Genomic DNA, 21,159 nt, shown 5'->3' on the forward strand with positions numbered 1-21,159 from the left:
ACGCCTGCCCCCTCTCACACACACAGTCATACACACACACCTACACTCTCACACACACCTACACTCTCACACAGACACACCCAGTATACACACAGACACACTCACAGAAATACCCAGACACACGCCTGCCCTCTCTCTCACACACTTGCATGAACACTCGCACTCGCACACACAATCACAGGGACACGCAGAGCTCTTTCTCCAGTCCTGCGTCAATGCGGTGTTACAGACGAGCCTGCCTCAGCTGCACAAGTGCTGACGAGAGGAGAACTTCACCTTGAGACGGCGCGGTCGGGAGCTGCAGAAATTTCACCGCTGAGGAAATTGCAAAATTAAAACAAAGCAAATTTAAATCTGTTCAGCTCAGAGCCTGAGATTCCGGACAAGTTTCTGACCTTCACCACAGGATGTTGTTAGTTTCACTTGTAGAAACGGGGACTCGTTATGGGACTATGATTCATATTTTAACTGTAAAGATGTCAAAAATCTCAGCAAGACTATTGCAGTCAGAGTGCTGCCCAGACCTCTATTTACAGGCTCAGTGAGTTCAAGAATAAGATACAGAAAATACAGTTAATGACATATGAGTAGAGAATCCCCAGCTCTGCTGTGTCTGCATAACCGGCACCACACACACAACTACACTGTGACACTGAATCACACACACACTCGGACATTGAAACACATACACAAATTGTGACAAACACACTAAATCCCCCTCACACTGAGACACACACACTGAGACACTCCGACAGCAAAACACAGACACACTGAGACACACACACTGAATCACACACACACTGAGACACTCCGACAGCAAAACACAGACACACTGACACACACTCCCACACTGAGACACAGACACACTGACACCCACTCCCACACTGAAACACAGACACACTGACACACACTCCCACACTGAGACACAGACGCTGAGACACTGAGATGCAGACACAGACACACTGATACATTTTTTAAATTGTAGAAAATATCTTTTATTTCTCTTTAAGTACCCTAGTTAAAATATACAAAACTCCTTAACTAACAATTTAGCAGAAATCATTTCCCCTTCAGGATAAATTCAAATACTTTTAATTCACTCATTCATTCTGTATTTACAAGACACTCCTTCTCAACCTGTTTTCTCCTTTCTCCATCGCACGTCTCTTCTGATCTCTCCACCTCCTCCTCTCCCTCTCTCCTGTCTCCCCTCCCTTTTCTTCCTCTCCTTCTCCTACTCCTCTCTTACTCTCCTCCAATCTCTCTTCTCCTCTCTCCCTCCTCTCCCTCTCTCCCGTTCTCCTCTCCCCCCTCTCCTCTCTCTCCTTTCCTCCTCTCCTTCTCCTGCTCCTCTCTCTCTCCCGTTCTCCTCTCCTCTCACATCACCACAGAGTAGTAGGTGCTGGACGTCTCGCTGTCTGAGGTCATGGACCCCATGACCCTGCGGGACTTGTGCCCCCCGCGGCCAGTGTGACCCCACTGCCGCCCCCTGGCCCCCCGGCCCCCCAGGGCGCCCTTGCACATGCGCCCCAGCTCTCGGCGGAACTTGACGCCCACGAAGGCGTAGAGCAGGGGGTTGACGGCGCAGTGCGCCAGGCCCAGGCTCTCGGCGGCCAGCGTGCCCACGTCCAGCACGGCCTCCAGCTGGCAGCTGGCGGGCAGCAGCTCCAGGCGCAGCAGGCTGTCGGCCAGCAGGAAGCCGTTGTAGGGCGCCCAGGTGAGCAGGAAGGCGGCCACGACGGAGACGATGAGCCGCAGGGAGCGCTGGCGCTGGCGCCGCGACGCCAGGCACAGGGAGCGGAAGATGCGGGCGTAGCAGTAGAGCATGACCAGCAGGGGCGCGGCGAAGCCCAGCACCACGTCTAGCGCCTGCAGCGCCAGGCGCCAGCGGTCCGAGCTGTCCGGGTGGAAGGCGCGGAGGCACAGCCGGCCCCCGAAGGAGGACGCCGGCACCACCTCGCGGTAACACACGTCCACCATCGAGAGGCCCAGGCAGGCCGCCCAGATGCCCGCGCAGGCCAGCTGGGCGTGGGCGGGGCGCCGGCGCCAGCCCGGCCGCGCGGCGTGCACGATGGCCAGGTAGCGGTCGAAGCTGATGCAGGCCAGGAAGAGCACGCCGCTGTGCAGGTTGAGCGAGAAGGCGGCGCCGGCCAGCTTGCAGGCGGCCCGGCCGAAGGTCCACTCGCGCGCCCACTGCGCCGCGTACAGGGGCAGCGTGAGCCCCAGCAGCAGGTCGGCCAGCGCCAGGTGCAGCAGGAAGGTGTCGGTGAGCGAGAAGGCGCAGGGCCCGCGCCGCGCCAGCCGGTAGCGCCACAGCACCGCCAGCACCAGCGCGTTGCCCAGCAGCGCCAGCGCGAACACCAGCCCGTACGCCGGCGGGGCGAAGCCGCGGGCGAAGCGCCAGGTGCCGTCCCGGACGCAGGGCGCGGCGTACGTGCCGTCCACTGCCAGGTAGTCGCCGGTGGAGTTCTCCCCGGGGTCCTGAGGGAGCAGAGGCAGAGCTCGGAACCAGAACCAGGACCAGGACCAGGACCAGCGGCCAGAGGGATGGGTCCACTACAGTAACAGCAGCAGCAGTGGATGAAGCAGTAGTAGTATCAGTAGTAACAGCAGTAGTAGCAGTGGTAGTAGTAACAGCAGTAGTAATAGCAGTAGTAGCAGCAGTAATTATAGGAGTAGTAGCAGTATTATCAGCAGTAGTAGCAGTATTATCAGCAGTAGTAGCAGTAACAGCAGTAGTAATAGCAGTAGTAGCAGCAGTAATTATAGGAGTAGTAGCAGTATTATCAGCAGTAGTAGCAGTATTATCAGCAGTGGTAGCAGTAACAGCAGTAGTAATAGCAGTAGTAGCAGCAGTAATTATAGGAGTAGTAGCAGTATTATCAGCAGTAGTAGCAGTATTATCAGCAGTAGTAGCAGTAGTAGCAGTATTATCAGCAGTAGTAGCAGTAACAGAAGTAGTAATAGCAGTAGTAGCAGCAGTAATTATAGGAGTAGTAGCAGTATTATCAGCAGTAGTAGCAGTATTATCAGCAGTAGTAGCAGTAGTAGCAGTATTATCAGCAGTAGTAGCAGTAGTGGCAGACGTAGTGCAGTAGTAACTGTAGCAGCAGCAGTAGTGGCAGTAGTAGTGCAGTAGTAACTGTAGCAGCAGTTGTGGCAGTAGTTGTAGTGCAGTAGTAGCAGTAGCAGTAGTGGCAGTAGTAGTGCAGTAGTAACTGTAGCAGCAGTAGTGGCAGTAGTTGTAGTGCAGTAGTAACTGTAGCAGCAGTAGTGCAGTAGTAGCAGTAGCAGCAGTAGCACCCTCAGGGTGCTCTTACTCTGATCTAACTGTGATTTACTGCACCACCTGTGATTTTACCACAATCTTACTGTTATTTACTGCACTGTACTGTGCTTTTACCACCTTACTGTTATTTACTGCACTGTACTGTGCTTTTACCACAATCTCATAGCAATTTATTGCACTGATCTCAGCTTTCACCCTGATCTCACTGTGATTTACTGCACTGTATTGTGCATTTACCACAATCTTACTGCACAGGACTACGATTTTCTCACAATCTCTCTGTCATTTACTGCACTACACTTTAATTTTACCACAATCTCACTGGGCTTTACTGCACTGGACTGTGATTTTAAACCAGTTTCTCTGTGTTTACTGCACTATGCTATGTTTTTAAACTGATCTCACAGATTTACTACACTGTAACATGTTTTTACACTAATCTTACTGGGCTTTACTGCGTTGTTCTGTGCTTTTACCCTGATCTCACTGTGACTTACTGCTCTGTACTGTGCTTGTACCCTGATCTCACAGTGACTTACTGCTCTGTACTGTGCTTGTACCCTGATCTCACTGTGATTTACTGCACTGTACTGTGATTTTACCCTGATCTCACTGTGATTGCACTGTACTGAGCTTTTACCCTGATCTCACTGGGCTTTACTGCTCTGTACTGTAATTTTACCCTGATCTCACTGTGATTTACTGCTCTGTACTGTGCTTGTACCCTGATCTCACTGTGACTTACTGCTCTGTACTGTGCTTGTACTCTGTTCTCACTGTGATTTTACCACAGATGTCTCCCCCGCTGTCTCTCTCGCCTGTCCAGTGACCGACGCGCTGGCCAGCACTTACGTCATAGTAGTAGTCCTCTGTGGTGACCATCGTCCAGCCGGGAGAGGTCCGAGCGTCCTGGCAGTGCTCCTGGGCAGCGGTCCGCGACGGAGCCGAGGGGGAAAGAGGACGAGAGCCGGGCGGGATCACTGGGATTACTGCACGGCAGGGCAGCGCTGATCAGGGTGGCAGGGTGGCTGATCGCCGACGGGCGGAGAGACGGAGAGATCGCTCCAGCTCGCTGTCTGCGCTGCAGCTGGAGCCCTGTTGCCACAGGGGAGCTAGTCCAGCTCTCACTTCTCTAAAGCTGCCTATTGGGAAATGTACCTCTGTCGGTTTTCTCAGTGCTACTGAATAGAACGGGGTGTTTCACAAACTGAGAGCCCTGAAACTGTAACTCAGCTGCAGCCCCCGTATTCCGGCTAATTTGCTTAGGGATTCATGTGTCAAAAATCTCCAACACTCGCACACACACTGACACACCCCTGACTGGACTGGAGACACTGCTGTCCCTCTCCTCTCACACTGCCCCTGAATTCACACACTGACACACTCCTGACTGGACTGGAGACACTGCTAGAGACACTGCTGTCCCTCTCCTCTCACACTGCCCCTGAATTCACACACTGACACACTCCTGACTGGACTGGGGCAGGAGAGAGAGAGGGAGGAGAGGAGAGAGAGAGGAGAGAAGGCACTCAGGGCTTTCTACGCAATAAGAAGGAGGCTTTTCAACATCAACCCACCAACAAAAATCTGGCTGTGAATATTTCAAAGTGTAATCCAACCCATCGCCCTATACGGCAGTGAAGTGTGGGGTCCCCTCACAGACCAGGTTTACACTCAACAGGACAAACACCCCACAGAAACTCTGCACATGGAGATCTGTAGAAACAGTGACCAAAACTCCTACCACCACAAAGCCCTGCTGAGCCAAGAGCTGAGCCCAAAACAGAGCCCCCTGAGCCAGCTGGTCCTGAGGCTCACTGACCTGAGCCACACTGACACCAGCCAGCCTCAGGACAGCACTGCTAGAATCAACCACATCACAGCACAGATCAAACAGCAATATCTCACACACTGGGACACACACACAAACACAACACAAACTGGAATGCTACAGAACCCTAAACAGACAATACAAACTAGCCAAATATCTAACCAAGCTAAATAACAGCAAAGAGAAACAGACCCTGACAAAGTACAGGCTCAGTGACCACAGCCTGGACACAGACACTGGACACAGGCAGACCTGGCTGTCCAGAGAGGACAGGCTCAGAGACCACAGCCTGGCCATAGACACTGGACACAGGCAGACCTGGCTGCCCAGAGAGGACAGGCTGTGCTCCCACTGCCAGCGGGGAGAATCAGAGACAGAGATGCACTTCCTACTGCACTGTGACAGATACTCTGGGATTAGAGAGACATTCTTCCCCAAATTTACACATCTAATCCCAGAATTCCCACACCTGCCAGAATCACAACAGCTCCCAATCCTACTGGGAGAGGGAGGAGGAACTCAGTTGAACTGGCAGCCCAGTATGTGATCTCTTGTCCCAGCCTGAGGAACAGACAGTGAGCCTGTCTCCCAGTAATGCTCCAGATGTTTATACGTGAATATCGTATGATTGTGTCTGTGTTGTAAATGGCTGTAGATGTTTCATGTTAGTTGTATCAGTTTTGCTTTGGTAACACTCATTGTACTCACTGGTCATGCCAATGAAGCACCTTAAATTGAATTGAGAGAGAAGAGAGAGGAGAGAGAGGAGAAGAGAGGGAGAGGAGAGACAGGGAGGAGAGGAGAGAGAGGGAGGAGAGGAGCAGTGGAAAGAGGAAGGACAGAGCAGAGGAAGGCTGGAGCCCCCAGGCTGTGAGTCAGAGAGGTGGCAGCAGGAAGTGAAAGCTCTGAGCGCCCGGCGCTGCGGTCTGGACACGCTCTCTTCTCTGGAGCATCATGGGAGCAGCCTGCCGTGCTCAGACTGCGCTCTTCAGAGTGACCAGTCGGCGCAGTACTGACGGGCCAGCTGTGACTGCGCTCTTCAGAGTGACCAGTCGGCGCAGTACTGACGGGCCAGCTGTGACTGCGCTCTTCAGAGTGACCAGTCGGCGCAGTACTGACGGGCCAGCTCAGATTGTGCTCGTTAGTGTGATCATGCTTTCCGATGTGGTCCGAGCTCTGGGGTCCTGGGTCCGAGTGTGTACCCTGGGCCCGGCAGGTCAGTGCTGACAGCACTCACAACAGTGTTGTCGATACCTCCGGGGGCGTACTGTAGCTGCTGTCACCTGAGGCTGCTGAGCTGTGGCACACTAGTGGGGTCAGTTGGGTCGGAATTGCCTGACTGGACCCCTGGGCCTGGGGCAGTTCCTCTGACTCCTGACGTGACCTGCCCCTCCCACAGGACTCAGCAGAGAGGCGTTGCCCCGTCAGTAAACAAGAGCACACCCCGAAACTGAGCTCAAGGCCCGCGCACGCGGCCTCACAGAGGGGTGACGTCACCTGGGGCCTGCTGCCCTTGACTGCGGTGCCGCGCCCCAGGTACAGAGCTCTGTCAGAAAGAGAGAGAGAGGTCCCTCAGTCCTGCCGTACGAAAACATACAGCTCTTAAAGACACACATCCCCGTCTGCGATCGGGCCTGACTCTCACACGGCTCCCGTCTGCGATCGGGCCTGACGCTCACACGGCTCCCGTCTGCGATCGGGCCTGACGCTCACACGGCTCCCGTCTGCGATCGGGCCTGACGCTCACAGGGCTCCCGTCTGCGATCGGGCCTGACGCTCACACGGCTCCCGTCTGCGATCGGGCCTGACGCTCACAGGGCTCCCGTCTGCGATCGGGCCTGACGCTCACAGGGCTCCCGTCTGCGATCGGGCCTGACGCTCACACGGCTCCCGTCTGCGATCGGGCCTGACGCTCACAGGGCTCCCGTCTGCGATCGGGCCTGACGCTCACACGGCTCCCGTCTGCGATCGGGCCTGACGCTCACAGGGCTCCTGTCTGCGATCGGGCCTGACGTTCACACGCAATGGGTTTGAGTTCAGTTTTCACTGGGTTCAGACCCGTGACTCTCAGCCCGCGGTACAGCTCCTGCCGGGCCAGGTGGGCTGCCACACTGCATCTCCTTCAGCTTGCTGTCCGGCGGCTGCGGCCCCTGCTTCGCGATGGCGTTCGCCTGCCTGACGACGTTATCTGGCAGTGGGCTCGGCGGCGTGTGTGCTTGTGGCTGCGCCTTTGTTTGGCGCCTGTTGCCATGGCGCCCGCTGCCACGGAGACCATGCCCTGGCCGGCGCTGGACAGCTCTGGCCGGCGGAGCTGCGGGTGGACGTGGGTTACTGCTCGCGGGGGAGTTCCCACGGCGACAGGGGCATCCCCACGGCGACAGGCCAGCCTGAGACTGCTCCCGGCTCACGCCACACGCCAAGCCACAGCGGGTTCTGGGGTGCTGGCGGGGAGGGGGGGATCCCCCAGTTTAGGACAGCTGCTGCTGCAATGTGACCCCGATCTCCTGGCACTAACTTCTCGTATCCAGGGCTGCTGTGTTACAGCAGACAATACGACAAACCAGTTAGACCTCCATTAGAATACTGTGCCCCCCTTTTAAAGACATGGCTGCCTGGGAATCTGACAGGAACTGAGTCTCTTTAGTCTGAAGGGAGGGTCCCACACTGACAGGCTGGAGGAACCAAGTCTCTTTAGTCTGAAGGGAGGATCCCACACTGACAGGCTGGAGGAGCTGAATCTTCTATCCCAGTGAAGAGTGTGTCTGCTATCCCAGCGGAGAGTGTGTCTCCTCTCCCAGCGGAGAGTGTTTCCTCTCCCAGTGGAGAGTGTGTCTGCTATCCCAGTGGAGAGTGTGTCTCTGTTTCTCCTCTTTCCAGGCTGGGACGCCGGGTGTTTGCCTGGCTGGGAGGGGACTCGGAAACACCCAGGTAATCAAACAGGCCGATGGCGTGTCCCAGGTGTGGGTGGGGGGTCTCTCTCCCAGGAAACGGCGGCGCCAGCGGGGGCGGGGCGGGGCGGGGTCGTGCTGACGCCACGCGCGGTATAAGAGTGTCCGAGCAGCCCTCCACAGCCAGCTCTCACCCCTCGCTCCTGCCAGCACACTGCGGGTCCACACAGCGGCCAGCCGAGCCCACAGACGGACAGAACCGGATCGAGCAGGTACGGCGCTCAGCGCTAACGTCTTCTCACTGCTTTCCAGCTGCCTGTGCTTGTGCTGGCCAGAGCAAACATATTTTATCTTTATGTGGCACCTTGTAACTACGTCTATATAGAGCAAGGGCATATCAGTCTCTGCAGTTCTATAACACTGACACAGATCACAGTGAGACTGGGGCTCCTTTAAAGCTCTCTGCTCCAGACTGCAGGGAGATGAGTATCCTGACTCTATAAGGGCTGTGTCTCTACCTGCAACACTGACACAGATCACAGTGAGACTGGGGCTCCTTTAAAGCTCTCTGCTCCAGACTGCAGGGAGATGAGTATCCTGACTCTATAAGGGCTGTGTCTCTACCTGTAACACTGACACAGATCACAGTGAGACTGGGGCTCCTTTAAAGCTCTCTGCTCCAGACTGCAGGGAGATGAGTATCCTGACTCTATAAGGGCTGTGTCTCTACCTGTAACACTGACACAGGTCACAGTGAGACTGGGGCTCCTTTAAAGCTCTCGTTGAGAAGTAGAGGTGGGCTGTGCCAGGTGAGGTGTTGTGCCCTTCAAATCTCTTTTCCGGCTTCGCCCATGACGACTGCTCCTGCTCTCTGACGTGAAGCTAGGGGTACCTAGGCAACCAAATACCTACAGTAGGTATCTAGGTAGCCAAGCTGTCTTGCAGTTTTTAACTACAGCCAAGAACAAAAGCCCTCTCCTACCCCTACTCCTGTCTTCCCAGATCTGATCCTTTCAGGTTAATTCTCCAGGTTCTGCTGGACAGGCCCAGCCCAGTCCAGTCCGGAGCACTTCTTCTTTCCGATACCAGGACCCCCTGCGGGCCCTAGTCCTGCTTGTAAGAGTAACAGGTTGACAAGATAGACCTGTAAGAGAAATAAGATCAATTCCATGTCTGCATCATTCATTGCTGTTAGTACGGCTTAAAAAGAGCGCCCCCTTGTGTCCTGAAGGGAGAAAAGCATGTGACTTAGAAGACAGAAGACGCACAGAACAGGAGAAATGACCATCAGTGGACACTACTGGACCAGATCCCTAGATACAAATCAGAGTGAGGAGGGAAAATCGTACCCTGCCTGGCGATCATGAGCTTGTGCAACACTCTGACATGCCCTAACCCTCACCTTACCCCAATTCTAGCCCTAAGCCTGTCCTAACCTACCTGCCCCTGCCTGCCAGCCACCAGCCTGTGAGTCCCTCTTCCTCAGAATTGACCGCCTCTCCCAGGATGCATCTGGTTCCTTCTGCTGGTGTTTGTCAGCTCAATAACAGCTGCGCTATCTGTGTCAACAGCACAGGAGGCGAGTCAGTGACCACGAGACGCACAGAGCCATGGCCTATCAGACAGAAGTGATCAGCTCCCAGCCCCAGGTCACCGTCACCAGCTACACCGTCTCCAGGACGACCTCCGACTGGAGCTCCAACATCTGTGACTGCTGTGGCGACTGTGGCATCTGTGAGTCTCTCTGTCTGTGAGCCTGACTGTGTGTCTGTGAGTCTGACTGTATGTCCGTAAGTCTGATTGTCTGTCTGTGAGCCTGACTGTGTGTCTGTGAATCTGTCTGACTGTGATCCTGACTGACTGCATTCTGTCTGTGTACTTGTGCATCTGATTGTGAGTCTGTCTATATGTGACATTGTCTGTGACTCTGACTTACCGTCTGTGACACTGTCTGCTAGTCAGTGTCTGTCTCTGAGTCTGGTGATTGGGAGCCTGAGTTTGATAGTCAGTCTGTTTGTAAGTTTGGATTTCTAAAAGTCTATTTTACCTCCTTATGTCTCTGTGACAGCCTGCTTGTCTGTCTGTCTCTACCTGCCTGTCTATCTGTATCTCAGCTTGTCTTTCTGACAGCCCCTGTCTGCCTGTATCTGTGCCTGTCTCTCTCTCTGACTGCCCCTGCCTGTCTCTCTCCCTGACTGCCCCTGTCTGTCTGCCTGCAGGCCTGTGTGGGACCTTCCTCCCCTGTATCCTGGCCTGCCAGGTGGCGCAGGATCAGGGTGAGAGCTGCTGTCTGCCCTTCCTGCCAGGAGCTCTCATTGCCCTGAGGACCAGCATGCGGGACAAGTACAGCATCGAGGTGAGGGGCTACACCCATCAGCAGTGTTAATGTACTGGAGTGTCCAGTCAGTGTGTCTGTATTAACCCCTCTCTCTCTCAGTGCAGTGTTAATGTACTGGAGTGTCCAGTCAGTGTGTCTCTATTAACCCCTGTATTAATCTTTCAGGGTTCAATCTGTGATGACTGGGTGGTGATGATGTGCTGTCCTCACTGCGGTCTGTGCCAGATGGCCAGGGAGCAGAAGTTAAGAGGCTGATCACATGACTGGGAGGACCCCTCGAACCCAAGTCTGAACTAAACTCCCTCTTCACACTCACCTTTACCTGCAGCCTTATCTGGCCACTTTCCCTGGATGTACATTAGATGGATTGTGTTGTTCAGCCACTGGCCCAGTGTCTCTCCCAGAGCAGTAGTGTACTGGCCAGCCACTGGCCCAGTGTCTCTCCCAGAGCAGTAGTGTAATGGCCAGCCACTGGCCCAGTGTCTCTCCCAGGGCAGTAGTGTACTGGCCAGCCACTGGCCCAGTGTCTCTCCCAAAGCAGTACACAAGCTGTGGCACTGTGTCACCCTCCAGCACTATACTGATGGCTGTTGGTTCTGAGGTGTCCCTGTTTTAGTCCAACCTCTTTCCAGAACCACGGCACTGTTCTGATGGGCACTGGTCCTGAGCCCAGTCTTGGCTCAGTGTTGCCCTGCAGCCATGGGTCATTAATGAGTCCGATTCCCAAAGCCCGTGGTTAATTAATTGATGCCAAGTCTTCACTGACCCCTCTGACGCCTGTGAAAGGGAAGGAGAGGAGATGTGTGGTGTGTGAGAGGTGAAGGATGAGAGTCAGACGCATGTCAGCTGTCACTTGGTTCCTGCAGATCTGCTGGTTCTGATCGTTTCAGTCTGGAAACGAGTCCAGGTAGTTAAAGAACAATGTGGATCCAGAGCTCAGTAATTTAGCTTTCCCCAGTTTCAACACACGGGGTGTCCTCTGTCGTCATCACATCGTGGCCTCTGCGATTCCTGCTGTTCTCACTGTCACCAGCCCTGCTGGATGTTTCTGGCACCACTGTTCAAACAGAAAACTAATAAACAAATCCACACTCCGAGTTCTGGGCTGTCTTAATGTCTTACTTCATTTCTGATTTTGGTGAAAATGTTATCATGATGATGTGGACAAGATAACTGACTGTGTGTCTGTTGGTTTGTCTTTGTGTACATGTGTGAGCGTGTCAGCATGTCTGTCAGTGTGTGTACATGTGTGTGTTTCTCAGCGTATCTGTCAGTGTGTGTGGGGTTTCTCAGTGTGTGTCAGTATGTGCACATACCCATGCTTTTGTGTGTGCTTGTGTACGTGTACATATTTGTGCAAATGTTTGTGCTTGCGTTTGTGTTTGTAAGTATCTCGGCTTGTGTGTGTCTTCCTCTTTCAGTTCCTTGGCAGTAAGTAGGAGAGTGGAAATGTGTGTGCGTGAGAGAGCACGGGGACTGCGGTCTGTGTGCGAGTGAGAGCACTGCAGACACAGGATCGCCGGACATTCACCAGGAGAGACAGGGACCTGCAGACAGACGGAGCCAGGAAGGACAGGTACTGCTAAAGACCTACAGTATATTCACACTGTAGTGCACCAGAATCTTATTCACACTGTACTGCAGTAGGATCTTATTCACACTGTAGTGCAGTAGGATCTTATTCACACTGTAGTGCAGTAAGATCTTATTCACACTGTAGTGCAGTAAGATCTTATTCACACTGTAGTGCAGTAGGATCTTATTCACACTGTAGTGCAGTAGGATCTTATTCACACTGTAGTGCAGTAAGATCTTATTCACACTGTAGTGCAGTAAGATCTTATTCACACTGTAGTGCAGTACAATCTTATTCACACTGTAGTGCAGTACAATCTTATTCACACTGTAGTGCAGTAAGATCTTATTCACACTGTAGTGCACCAGAATCTTATTCACACTGTAGTGCCGTAAGATCTTATTCACACTGTAGTGCAGCAGAATCTTATTCACACTGTAGTGCAGTAGGATCTTATTCACACTGTAGTGCAGTAGGATCTTATTCACACTGTAGTGCAGTACAATCTTATTCACACTGTAGTGCAGTAGGATCTTATTCACACTGTAGTGCAGTACAATCTTATTCACACTGTAGTGCAGTAGGATCTTATTCACACTGTAGTGCAGTACAATCTTATTCACACTGTAGTGCAGTAGGATCTTATTCACACTGTAGTGCAGTAAGATCTTATTCACACTGTAGTGCAGTAGGATCTTATTCACACTGTAGTGCAGTAAGATCTTATTCACACTGTAGTGCAGTAGGATCTTATTCACACTGTAGTGCAGTAAGATCTTATTCACACTGTAGTGCAGTAGGATCTTATTCACACTGTAGTGCAGTACAATCTTATTCACACTGTAGTGCAGTAGGATCTTATTCACACTGTAGTGCAGTAAGATCTTATTCACACTGTAGTGCAGTAGGATCTTATTCACACTGTAGTGCAGTAAGATCTTATTCACACTGTAGTGCAGTAGGATCTTATTCACACTGTAGTGCAGTAAGATCTTATTCACACTGTAGTGCAGCAGAATCTTATTCACACTGTAGTGCAGTAAGATCTTATTCACACTGTAGTGCAGTACAATCTTATTCACACTGTAGTGCAGTAGGATCTTATTCACACTGTAGTGCAGTACAATCTTATTCACACTGTAGTGCAGTAGGATCTTATTCACACTGTAGTGCAGTAGGATCTTATTCACACTGTAGTGCAGTACAATCTTATTCACACTGTAGTGCAGTAAGATCTTATTCACACTGTAGTGCAGTAAGATCTTATTCACACTGTAGTGAAGTAGGATCTTATTCACACTGTAGTGCAGTAGGATCTTATTCACACTGTAGTGCAGTAAGATCTTATTCACACTGCAGTGCAGTAGGATCTTATTCACACTGTAGTGCAGTAAGATCTTATTCACACTGTAGTGCAGTAAGATCTTATTCACACTGCAGTGCAGTACAATCTTATTCACACTGTAGTGCAGTAAGATCTTATTCACACTGTAGTGCAGTAAGATCTTATTCACACTGTAGTGCAGTAGGATCTTATTCATACTGTAGTGCAGTACAATCTTATTCACACTGTAGTGCAGTAAGATCTTATTCACACTGTAGTGCACCAGAATCTTATTCACACTGTAGTGCAGTACAATCTTATTCACACTGTAGTGCAGTAGGATCTTATTCACACTGTAGTGCAGTAGGATCTTATTCACACTGTAGTGCACCAGAATCTTATTCACACTGTACTGCAGCAGAATCTTATTCACACTGTAGTGCACCAGAATCTTATTCACACTGTACTGCAGCAGAATCTTATTCACACTGTAGTGCAGTAAGATCTTATTCACACTGTAGTGCAGTAAGATCTTATTCACACTGTAGTGCAGTAGGATCTTATTCACACTGTAGTGCAGTACAATCTTATTCACACTGTAGTGCAGTACAATCTTATTCACACTGTAGTGCAGTAAGATCTTATTCACACTGTAGTGCAGTAGGATCTTATTCACACTGTAGTGCAGTAGGATCTTATTCACACTGTAGTGCAGTAAGATCTTATTCACACTGTAGTGCAGTAGGATCTTATTCACACTGTAGTGCAGTAAGATCTTATTCACACTGTAGTGCAGTAGGATCTTATTCACACTGTAGTGCAGTAAGATCTTATTCACACTGTAGTGCACCAGAATCTTATTCACACTGTAGTGCAGCATAATCTTATTCACACTGTAGTGCAGTAAGATCTTATTCACACTGTAGTGCAGCAGAATCTTATTCACACTGTAGTGCAGTAGGATCTTATTCACACTGTAGTGCAGTAAGATCTTATTCACACTGTAGTGCAGTAGGATCTTATTCACACTGTAGTGCAGTAAGATCTTATTCACACTGTAGTGCAGTAGGATCTTATTCACACTGTAGTGCAGTACAATCTTATTCACACTGTAGTGCAGTAAGATCTTATTCACACTGTAGTGCAGTAAGATCTTATTCACACTGTAGTGCACCAGAATCTTATTCACACTGTAGTGCAGTAAGATCTTATTCACACTGTACTGCAGCAGAATCTTATTCACACTGTAGTGCACCAGAATCTTATTCACACTGTAGTGCAGTAGGATCTTATTCACACTGTAGTGCAGTAGGATCTTATTCACACTGTAGTGCAGTAGGATCTTATTCACACTGTAGTGCACCAGAATCTTATTCACACTGTAGTGCAGTAAGATCTTATTCACACTGTAGTGCAGTAAGATCTTATTCACACTGTAGTGCACCAGAATCTTATTCACACTGTAGTGCAGTAGGATCTTATTCACACTGTAGTGCAGTACAATCTTATTCACACTGTAGTGCAGTAAGATCTTATTCACACTGTAGTGCAGTAGGATCTTATTCACACTGTAGTGCAGTAAGATCTTATTCACACTGTAGTGCACCAGAATCTTATTCACACTGTAGTGCACCAGAATCTTATTCACACTGTAGTGCAGTAGGATCTTATTCACACTGTAGTGCAGTAGGATCTTATTCACACTGTAGTGCACCAGAATCTTATTCACACTGTACTGCAGCAGAATCTTATTCACACTGTAGTGCAGTACAATCTTATTCACACTGTAGTGCAGTAAGATCTTATTCACACTGTAGTGCAGTAGGATCTTATTCACACTGTAGTGCAGTACAATCTTATTCACACTGTAGTGCAGTAAGATCTTATTCACACTGTAGTGCAGTAGGATCTTATTCACACTGTAGTGCAGTAGGATCTTATTCACACTGTAGTGCAGTAAGATCTTATTCACACTGTAGTGCAGTAGGATCTTATTCACACTGTAGTGCAGTACAAATGTTTTATGGGGAGACCCATAAAAACCTGCTGGCTGTCCCTGTAACTTAACCCCACCCCCTAACCTCAATTTTCATCAAACCCTAACTCTAACCCCACCACTGATCTCAATTCACATCACATCCCAATTCTAACCCTGCGACTGCTCAGACTGCGACTGCCCGGACTGCGACTGCCAGGACTGCGACTGCCCCGACTACGACTGCCAGGACTGCGACTGCCAGGACTGCGACTGCCCAGACTGCGACTGTGGACTGCGACTGCCAGGTCTGCGACTGCCCGGACTGCGACTGCCAGGTCTGCGACTGTGGACTGCGACTGCCAGGTCTGCGACTGCCCGGACTGCGACTGCCAGGTCTGCGACTGTGGACTGCGACTGCCAGGTCTGCGACTGCCCGGACTGCCACTGCCAGGTCTGCGACTGCCAGGTCTGCGACTGCCAGGACTGCCAGCCTCTGTGGGCTAGCTGGACGCTGGCCTGCATTGCAAGCCCAGAGCGGGACCCTACGCCGCTGACTCTGCACCCCAAACCCGGAGGTCTCGGCAGGAGCCTAGACCCCAGAAGTAGGGCTGGGGGGACCTGCCAGCTCTCGAGCAGCAGAGAGCACTGTGGGACCCCAGAGGCTTGACGGAGCCGCAGCCCCAGGCCCACGGAGGAGCACATCTCGAGGACAGGCACGTCGAGATCCCCGGCCCGGCACAATGACGCCGCCCGAGCCCACCGCCCTGGCGCTGATCCTGGTCCTGTGGGCCCGGCTGGCCGGGGGCTACAGCTTCCAGAACTGCATCCAGAGTCCCACCGACCCGACCAGCTTCAGCTGCGTCCGGCGGGGTCAGAGCTCCCTGGCCAGCCTGGTGTCGGACCTGCCCCAGCGGGCCACGCAGCTCAACGCCTCCCACAACCTGCTGACCCGGATCCCAGCCTGGTCCTTCTCCCACCTGCCCCGGCTGCTCCACCTGCGGCTGGACAGCAACAGCCTCAGCGCGCTGACGCACGACGGCTTCGGCGGCCTGGGCCAGCTGCGCTCGCTGGACCTCTCCTCCAACCGGATCCAGCTGCTCGGGCCGGGGGCCTTCTCCGGCCTCGGCGGCCTGGCGGAGCTCCTGCTGGCCGGCAACCGGCTGGAAGCCCTGGGGCCCGAGAGCTTCGGCGGCTCCGCGCTGGCAAGCCTGCAGAACCTGAGCCTGCGGTCCAACCGCTTGGAGAGCTTCTCCCAGGTGGCGGAGGCGGTGGCTGGGATGGCCGGGCTGCGGGTCCTGGACCTCTGCGGGAACCGGCTGCAGTCCCTCGGGAACGCGTCCACCCTGCCTGCCTCCCTGACCCACCTCTACCTCTGCCAGAACCGGCTGGCCTCCCTGGGCTGCCGCACGGACCTGCTGAGCCGGATCCAGGTGCTGGACCTGTCCTCCAACAGCCGCCTGAGCTCCGGCGCCTTCCGGGGCCTGGACCTGAGGAACGTCACCTGGCTCCAGCTGCGGTTCACCGGCATCTCCGCCTCCGGGCTCCTGAACGCCAGCAGCGTGGATCCGGGCCGCGTGGACTACTCCGGGCTGGGCCTGGACGGCAGCGCGCGGCTGGCCGAGCTGTGCGTGCTGCTGTCCCGGAGCCGGGGGCCGGGGCCGGACCTGGTGCTGCAGGACAGCGGCCTGAGCGCCCTGGCCGACGGCACCTTCTCCGGCTGCCCGCCGCTGAGGGCCCTGGACCTGTCGCGCAACGTGCTCAAGAGAGTGGGGTGCCTGGCGTTCCTGCGGGGCCAGGAGTCGCTGGAGACGCTCGCCGTGGAGCACAACCGCCTCTCCCGGCTGACCTCCTGCGCCGGGGCGCCCCCGCGGCCCTTCGGGGCGCTGAGGACCCTGAGCTACCGGTACAACCGCATCCTGTCGGTGAGCGGCCGGGCCTTCGCCCACACCCCCGGCCTGACCACGCTGAGCCTCAACATCAACAGCATCGCCTACCTGGACCGCGGGGCCCTCAGGGGCCTGCGGCAGCTGCAGACCCTGCGCCTCGACAACAACCTGCTGACCGACCTCTACAACTGCAGCTTCCTGGACCTGCACCGCCTGCACACCCTCAACCTGCGCAACAACCGCATCGCCGTCGTCTTCGCCGGCACCTTCCAGCGCCTGGCCGCCCTGCGCATCCTGGACCTGGGCGGCAACAAGATCACGCACTTCCAGCCCGGCGCCTTCGCGGGCCTCGCCAGCCTCGCCAACCTCTACCTGGACCGCAACGCCCTCAGGGCCGTGGACGGCCCCCAGCTGGCCGGCCTGGGCCCCACGCTGCGCGTGCTGGACCTGAGCAGCAACATGATCCGCTACGCGCCCGGCCAGGCCGCCGTCTCCCCGTTCCTGGCCCTCCGGCGGCTCCGGGACCTGAAGCTGGATGAGCAGCGCCCCTACGGCATGAGCCGGCTGCCGCCCGCGCTCCTCCGCGGCCTGTCAGAGCTGCGCTCGCTGCGCCTCTCGGGCAACCAGATCACCGACCTCCCGCCGGACGCCTTCGACGACCTGCGCCGCCTGGAGCGCCTCTGCCTGGACAACTCCCACGCCGGCGTGGCCCGGCTCCGGCCCGGCGTGTTCAAGAACCTGCGGCGCCTGCGCTGGCTCAGCGCCGAGAACACGGGCCTGCAGCAGCTGAGCAGGAACGTGCTGCAGCAGCTGGACGCCAGCGCGCTGGCCCGGCTGCCCGCCCTGCGCTTCCTGGACCTGCGCCGCTGCCCCCTGAGCTGCACCTGCGCCAACCGCTGGCTGCAGAACTGGACCCTGCGCAACGCCGAGGTCCAGGTGGTCCGCGCCTACGGCCAGCCCTGCCCGGACCACAGCGGCGCCTTCTTCCACAGCTTCGACACGCAGGTCTGCTTCCTGGACGTGGGGCTGTACCTCTTCTCCTGCAGCTGCCCCCTGGTCCTGCTGCTCACCGCGCTGCCCCTGCTCCACGCCAAGCTCTACTGGCGCGCCAAGTACGGCCTCTACGTCTGCCTGGCCTGGCTCCGCGGCAGCGCGCGCCCCCCGGGGGCCGGAGGGGAGGGCTCGTGCGACTACGATGCCTTCATCTCCTACAACTCAGCGGACGAGGCCTGGGTGCAGGAGGAGCTGCTGCCCAACCTGGAGGGGCCCGGCGGGGCGCCCCCGCGGCTGTGCCTGCACCACCGCGACTTCGAGCCGGGCCGCGCCGTCGTGGACAACATCGTGGACGCCGTCTACCGCAGCCGCCTGACGGTGGGGCTGGTGAGCCGGCACTACCTGCGCAGCGAGTGGTGCTCGCTGGAGGTGCAGCTGGCCAGCTACCGGCTCTTCCAGGAGCTGCGCGACGTGCTGCTGCTGGTCTTCCTGGAGGACATCCCCGAGTGGCAGCTCTCCGCCTACCACCGCATGAGGAAGGTCGTGCTGAGGAAGACCTACCTGCAGTGGCCCGGGCCCGGCAGCGCCCCCGAGGCACGGGCGCTGTTCTGGAGCAGGCTGAGGAGGGCGCTCAGGAGCAGCGAGGGGGGTGGGGTGGCCGACAAGGACGGGGGCACCTCCTACTTCCAGCCCTGAATAAGACAACGACGAGTGTTCTTCATCACACAGAGAACCACTCAAGTTTAGAGCTCTAGATCAGGAAATATTCTGCAGATAAATGTTCTGACCACAGATGAGCTGGACTGAGTGTCTCTACAGTTACTCTACAGCTCTGATGATGATGAAGGAGTGTTAGTGTGACGATACAGATGAGCTGGACTGAGTGTCTCTACAGTGACTCTACAGCTCTGATGATGATGAAGGAGTGTTAGTGTGAAGATACAGATGAGCTGGACTGAGTGTCTCTACAGTTACTCTACAGCTCTGATGATGATGAAGGAGTGTTAGTGTGAAGATACAGAGGAGCTGGACTGAGTGTCTCTACAGTTACTCTACAGCTCTGATGATGATGAAGGAGTGTTAGTGTGAAGATACAGATGAGCTGGACTGAGTGTCTCTACAGTTACTCTACAGCTCTGATGATGATGAAGGAGTGTTAGTGTGAAGATACAGAGGAGCTGGACTGAGTGTCTCTACAGTTACTCTACAGCTCTGATGATGATGAAGGAGTGTTAGTGTGAAGATACAGATGAGCTGGACTGAGTGTCTCTACAGTTACTCTAAAGCTCTGATGATGATGAAGGAGTGTTAGTGTGAAGATACAGATGAGCTGGACTGAGTGTCTCTACAGTTACTCTACAGCTCTGATGATGATGATGGAGTGTTAATGTGAAGATACAGATGAGCTGGACTGAGTGTCTCTACAGTGACTCTACAGCTCTGATGATGATGAAGGATTGTTAGTGTGAAGATACAGGTGAGGGTGTGTGAGTGGTATCGCAGTAGGTGTCTGTAAAAGGTGTGTGCATGCATTGTTTTTAACAGGATATAGAAAAGTTTCCAGCAGAAAAGAGCTTATTAAGCTCATGACTTGTCTTGTGACAAAAACCACAATCGTCTTGTGTTCCACTGCAGAGTTATTTGTTGGCCTTGGTGCATGTGGACCGACTTTTTGTAAAAGGGAAGGAAGTGGCAGTTCTGTTTCAGGAGGCCTCTCTCAGCTGCGACAGGAGGATCCGATTCCTTTATTTTCCCCTCGCCCCTCCCCTGTCCCAGACCGGAATCTCCCGCCGCCTCTCGACCCTCGTGTTCGCCGGGACAGGGGAGTCGAGGAGACCTGGACCCCCGCGCCTCCTCCCGAACCTCTCCCTCACCTCGTCAGGACCGCACGCCAGCCAGCACACCGCAGGACCCGCGGGCCCTGGACTGGGCTGCGTGTGGGCTCACCGGGCTCAGGACCTCGGCAGGCAGGCATCTGGATCCGGGAACCACAGTGTCCGCATCTGCGCCGCGGTGGGGGCGGGGCGGGGTGGGGGATCGGGGGACTTAAGCACTTTCAGTTCCAGTATCTGAAAATACCGCAAAGAGACACAGTACAAAAACAAGACACACACTGCCTGGAGTCACGCACACACACAGGCTGGAGCGATGACACTGGATCTGTCATCTGTTTCTACACTGGGAGGTGAGAACAGCACAACCACACTGAACAGCACCCAGGACACGGGGACTGTGTCTCTACCTGTAACACTGACACAGGTCACAGTGTGACTGGGGCTCCTTTAAAGCTCTCTGCTCCAGACTGCAGGGAGATGAGTATCCTGACTCTATAAGGGCTGTGTCTCTACCTGTAACACTGACACAGGTCACAGTGAGACTGGGGCTCCTTTAAAGCTCTCTGCTCCAGACTGCAGGGAGATTAATATCCTGACTCTATAAGGGCTGTGTCTCTACCTGCAACACTGACACAGGTCACAGTGAGACTGCGGTGAATGAGTGAGAGTAGAAGCGAACACTCTGTCTGTTCTGGATTGGCACTGGGTATTGTGCAGGACTTGATACAGACACATGTAAAAGGCTAATATTTAGGGAGATATAAATTCTTGCTGAATTGATATTAAATACATACTTATTATAAAGCACTTCAATAGTTCTAATTAAATAAATAATTCATACTGGTCTCAACTGGTGAAATAAATGATAGTGGTCATTTTATTGTGACTTCTGTCTCCGTGAACAATCTGTGACATTTGTTAACAGAGAACCTTCAATGAGGCCTCTCCCTTTAGTGAAGTCTCAAAAATGAGAGCTTACACACCAATCCTACAACAAATTAAATCACCTCTCTCTCCTAAAAGGAAAAGAAATTCTGAGCAGTAAAGCACAAAAAGAAACAGAAACATTGTAATATTACTAAAATATTTTCGGGCACAAAATAAATGCTAAAACTAAAAAAAATACTGCTCTTTTGAATCCTGTACTGTGATGAGTCTTAATGGTACTTTTCAAATGCATGCATGGAACCTCTTCTGGAGTTATGATTGTTCTACAGGCTG

At 53.6% G+C, this 21,159-nt stretch overlaps 3 protein-coding genes across 3 annotated transcripts; 2 read left to right on the forward strand and 1 right to left on the reverse strand.

Moving 5' to 3' along the window:
- Nucleotides 1–970: 970 nt before the first annotated feature.
- Nucleotides 971–7,293, reverse strand: cxcr3.2 (C-X-C motif chemokine receptor 3, tandem duplicate 2). Its single transcript, XM_088905644.1, has 2 exons — nt 4,142–7,293; nt 971–2,481 (listed from the first exon to the last, which is right to left on the reverse strand). The coding sequence occupies exons 1-2, from the start codon at nt 4,169–4,171 to the stop codon at nt 1,378–1,380; spliced, it is 1,134 nt and encodes a 377-aa protein (XP_088761770.1). The 5' UTR covers nt 4,172–7,293; the 3' UTR covers nt 971–1,377.
- A 771-nt stretch (nt 7,294–8,064) lies between these two features.
- On the forward strand, nt 8,065–11,440 carry cnfn (cornifelin). The gene is made up of 4 exons (XM_088905680.1): nt 8,065–8,280; nt 9,580–9,742; nt 10,228–10,364; nt 10,512–11,440. The coding sequence occupies exons 1-4, from the start codon at nt 8,065–8,067 to the stop codon at nt 10,599–10,601; spliced, it is 606 nt and encodes a 201-aa protein (XP_088761806.1). The 3' UTR covers nt 10,602–11,440.
- Nucleotides 11,441–15,825: 4,385 nt separating this feature from the next.
- tlr21 (toll-like receptor 21) lies at nt 15,826–21,076 on the forward strand. The gene has a single exon (XM_088905289.1). The coding sequence runs from the start codon at nt 15,965–15,967 to the stop codon at nt 18,797–18,799; it is 2,835 nt and encodes a 944-aa protein (XP_088761415.1). The 5' UTR covers nt 15,826–15,964; the 3' UTR covers nt 18,800–21,076.
- Nucleotides 21,077–21,159: the final 83 nt, after the last annotated feature.

Source organism: Atractosteus spatula, chromosome 25 (genome assembly GCF_055471065.1).
Source record: "Atractosteus spatula isolate fAtrSpa1 chromosome 25, fAtrSpa1.hap1, whole genome shotgun sequence".
In the NCBI taxonomy this organism is placed as follows: Eukaryota; Metazoa; Chordata; class Actinopteri; order Semionotiformes; family Lepisosteidae; genus Atractosteus; species Atractosteus spatula.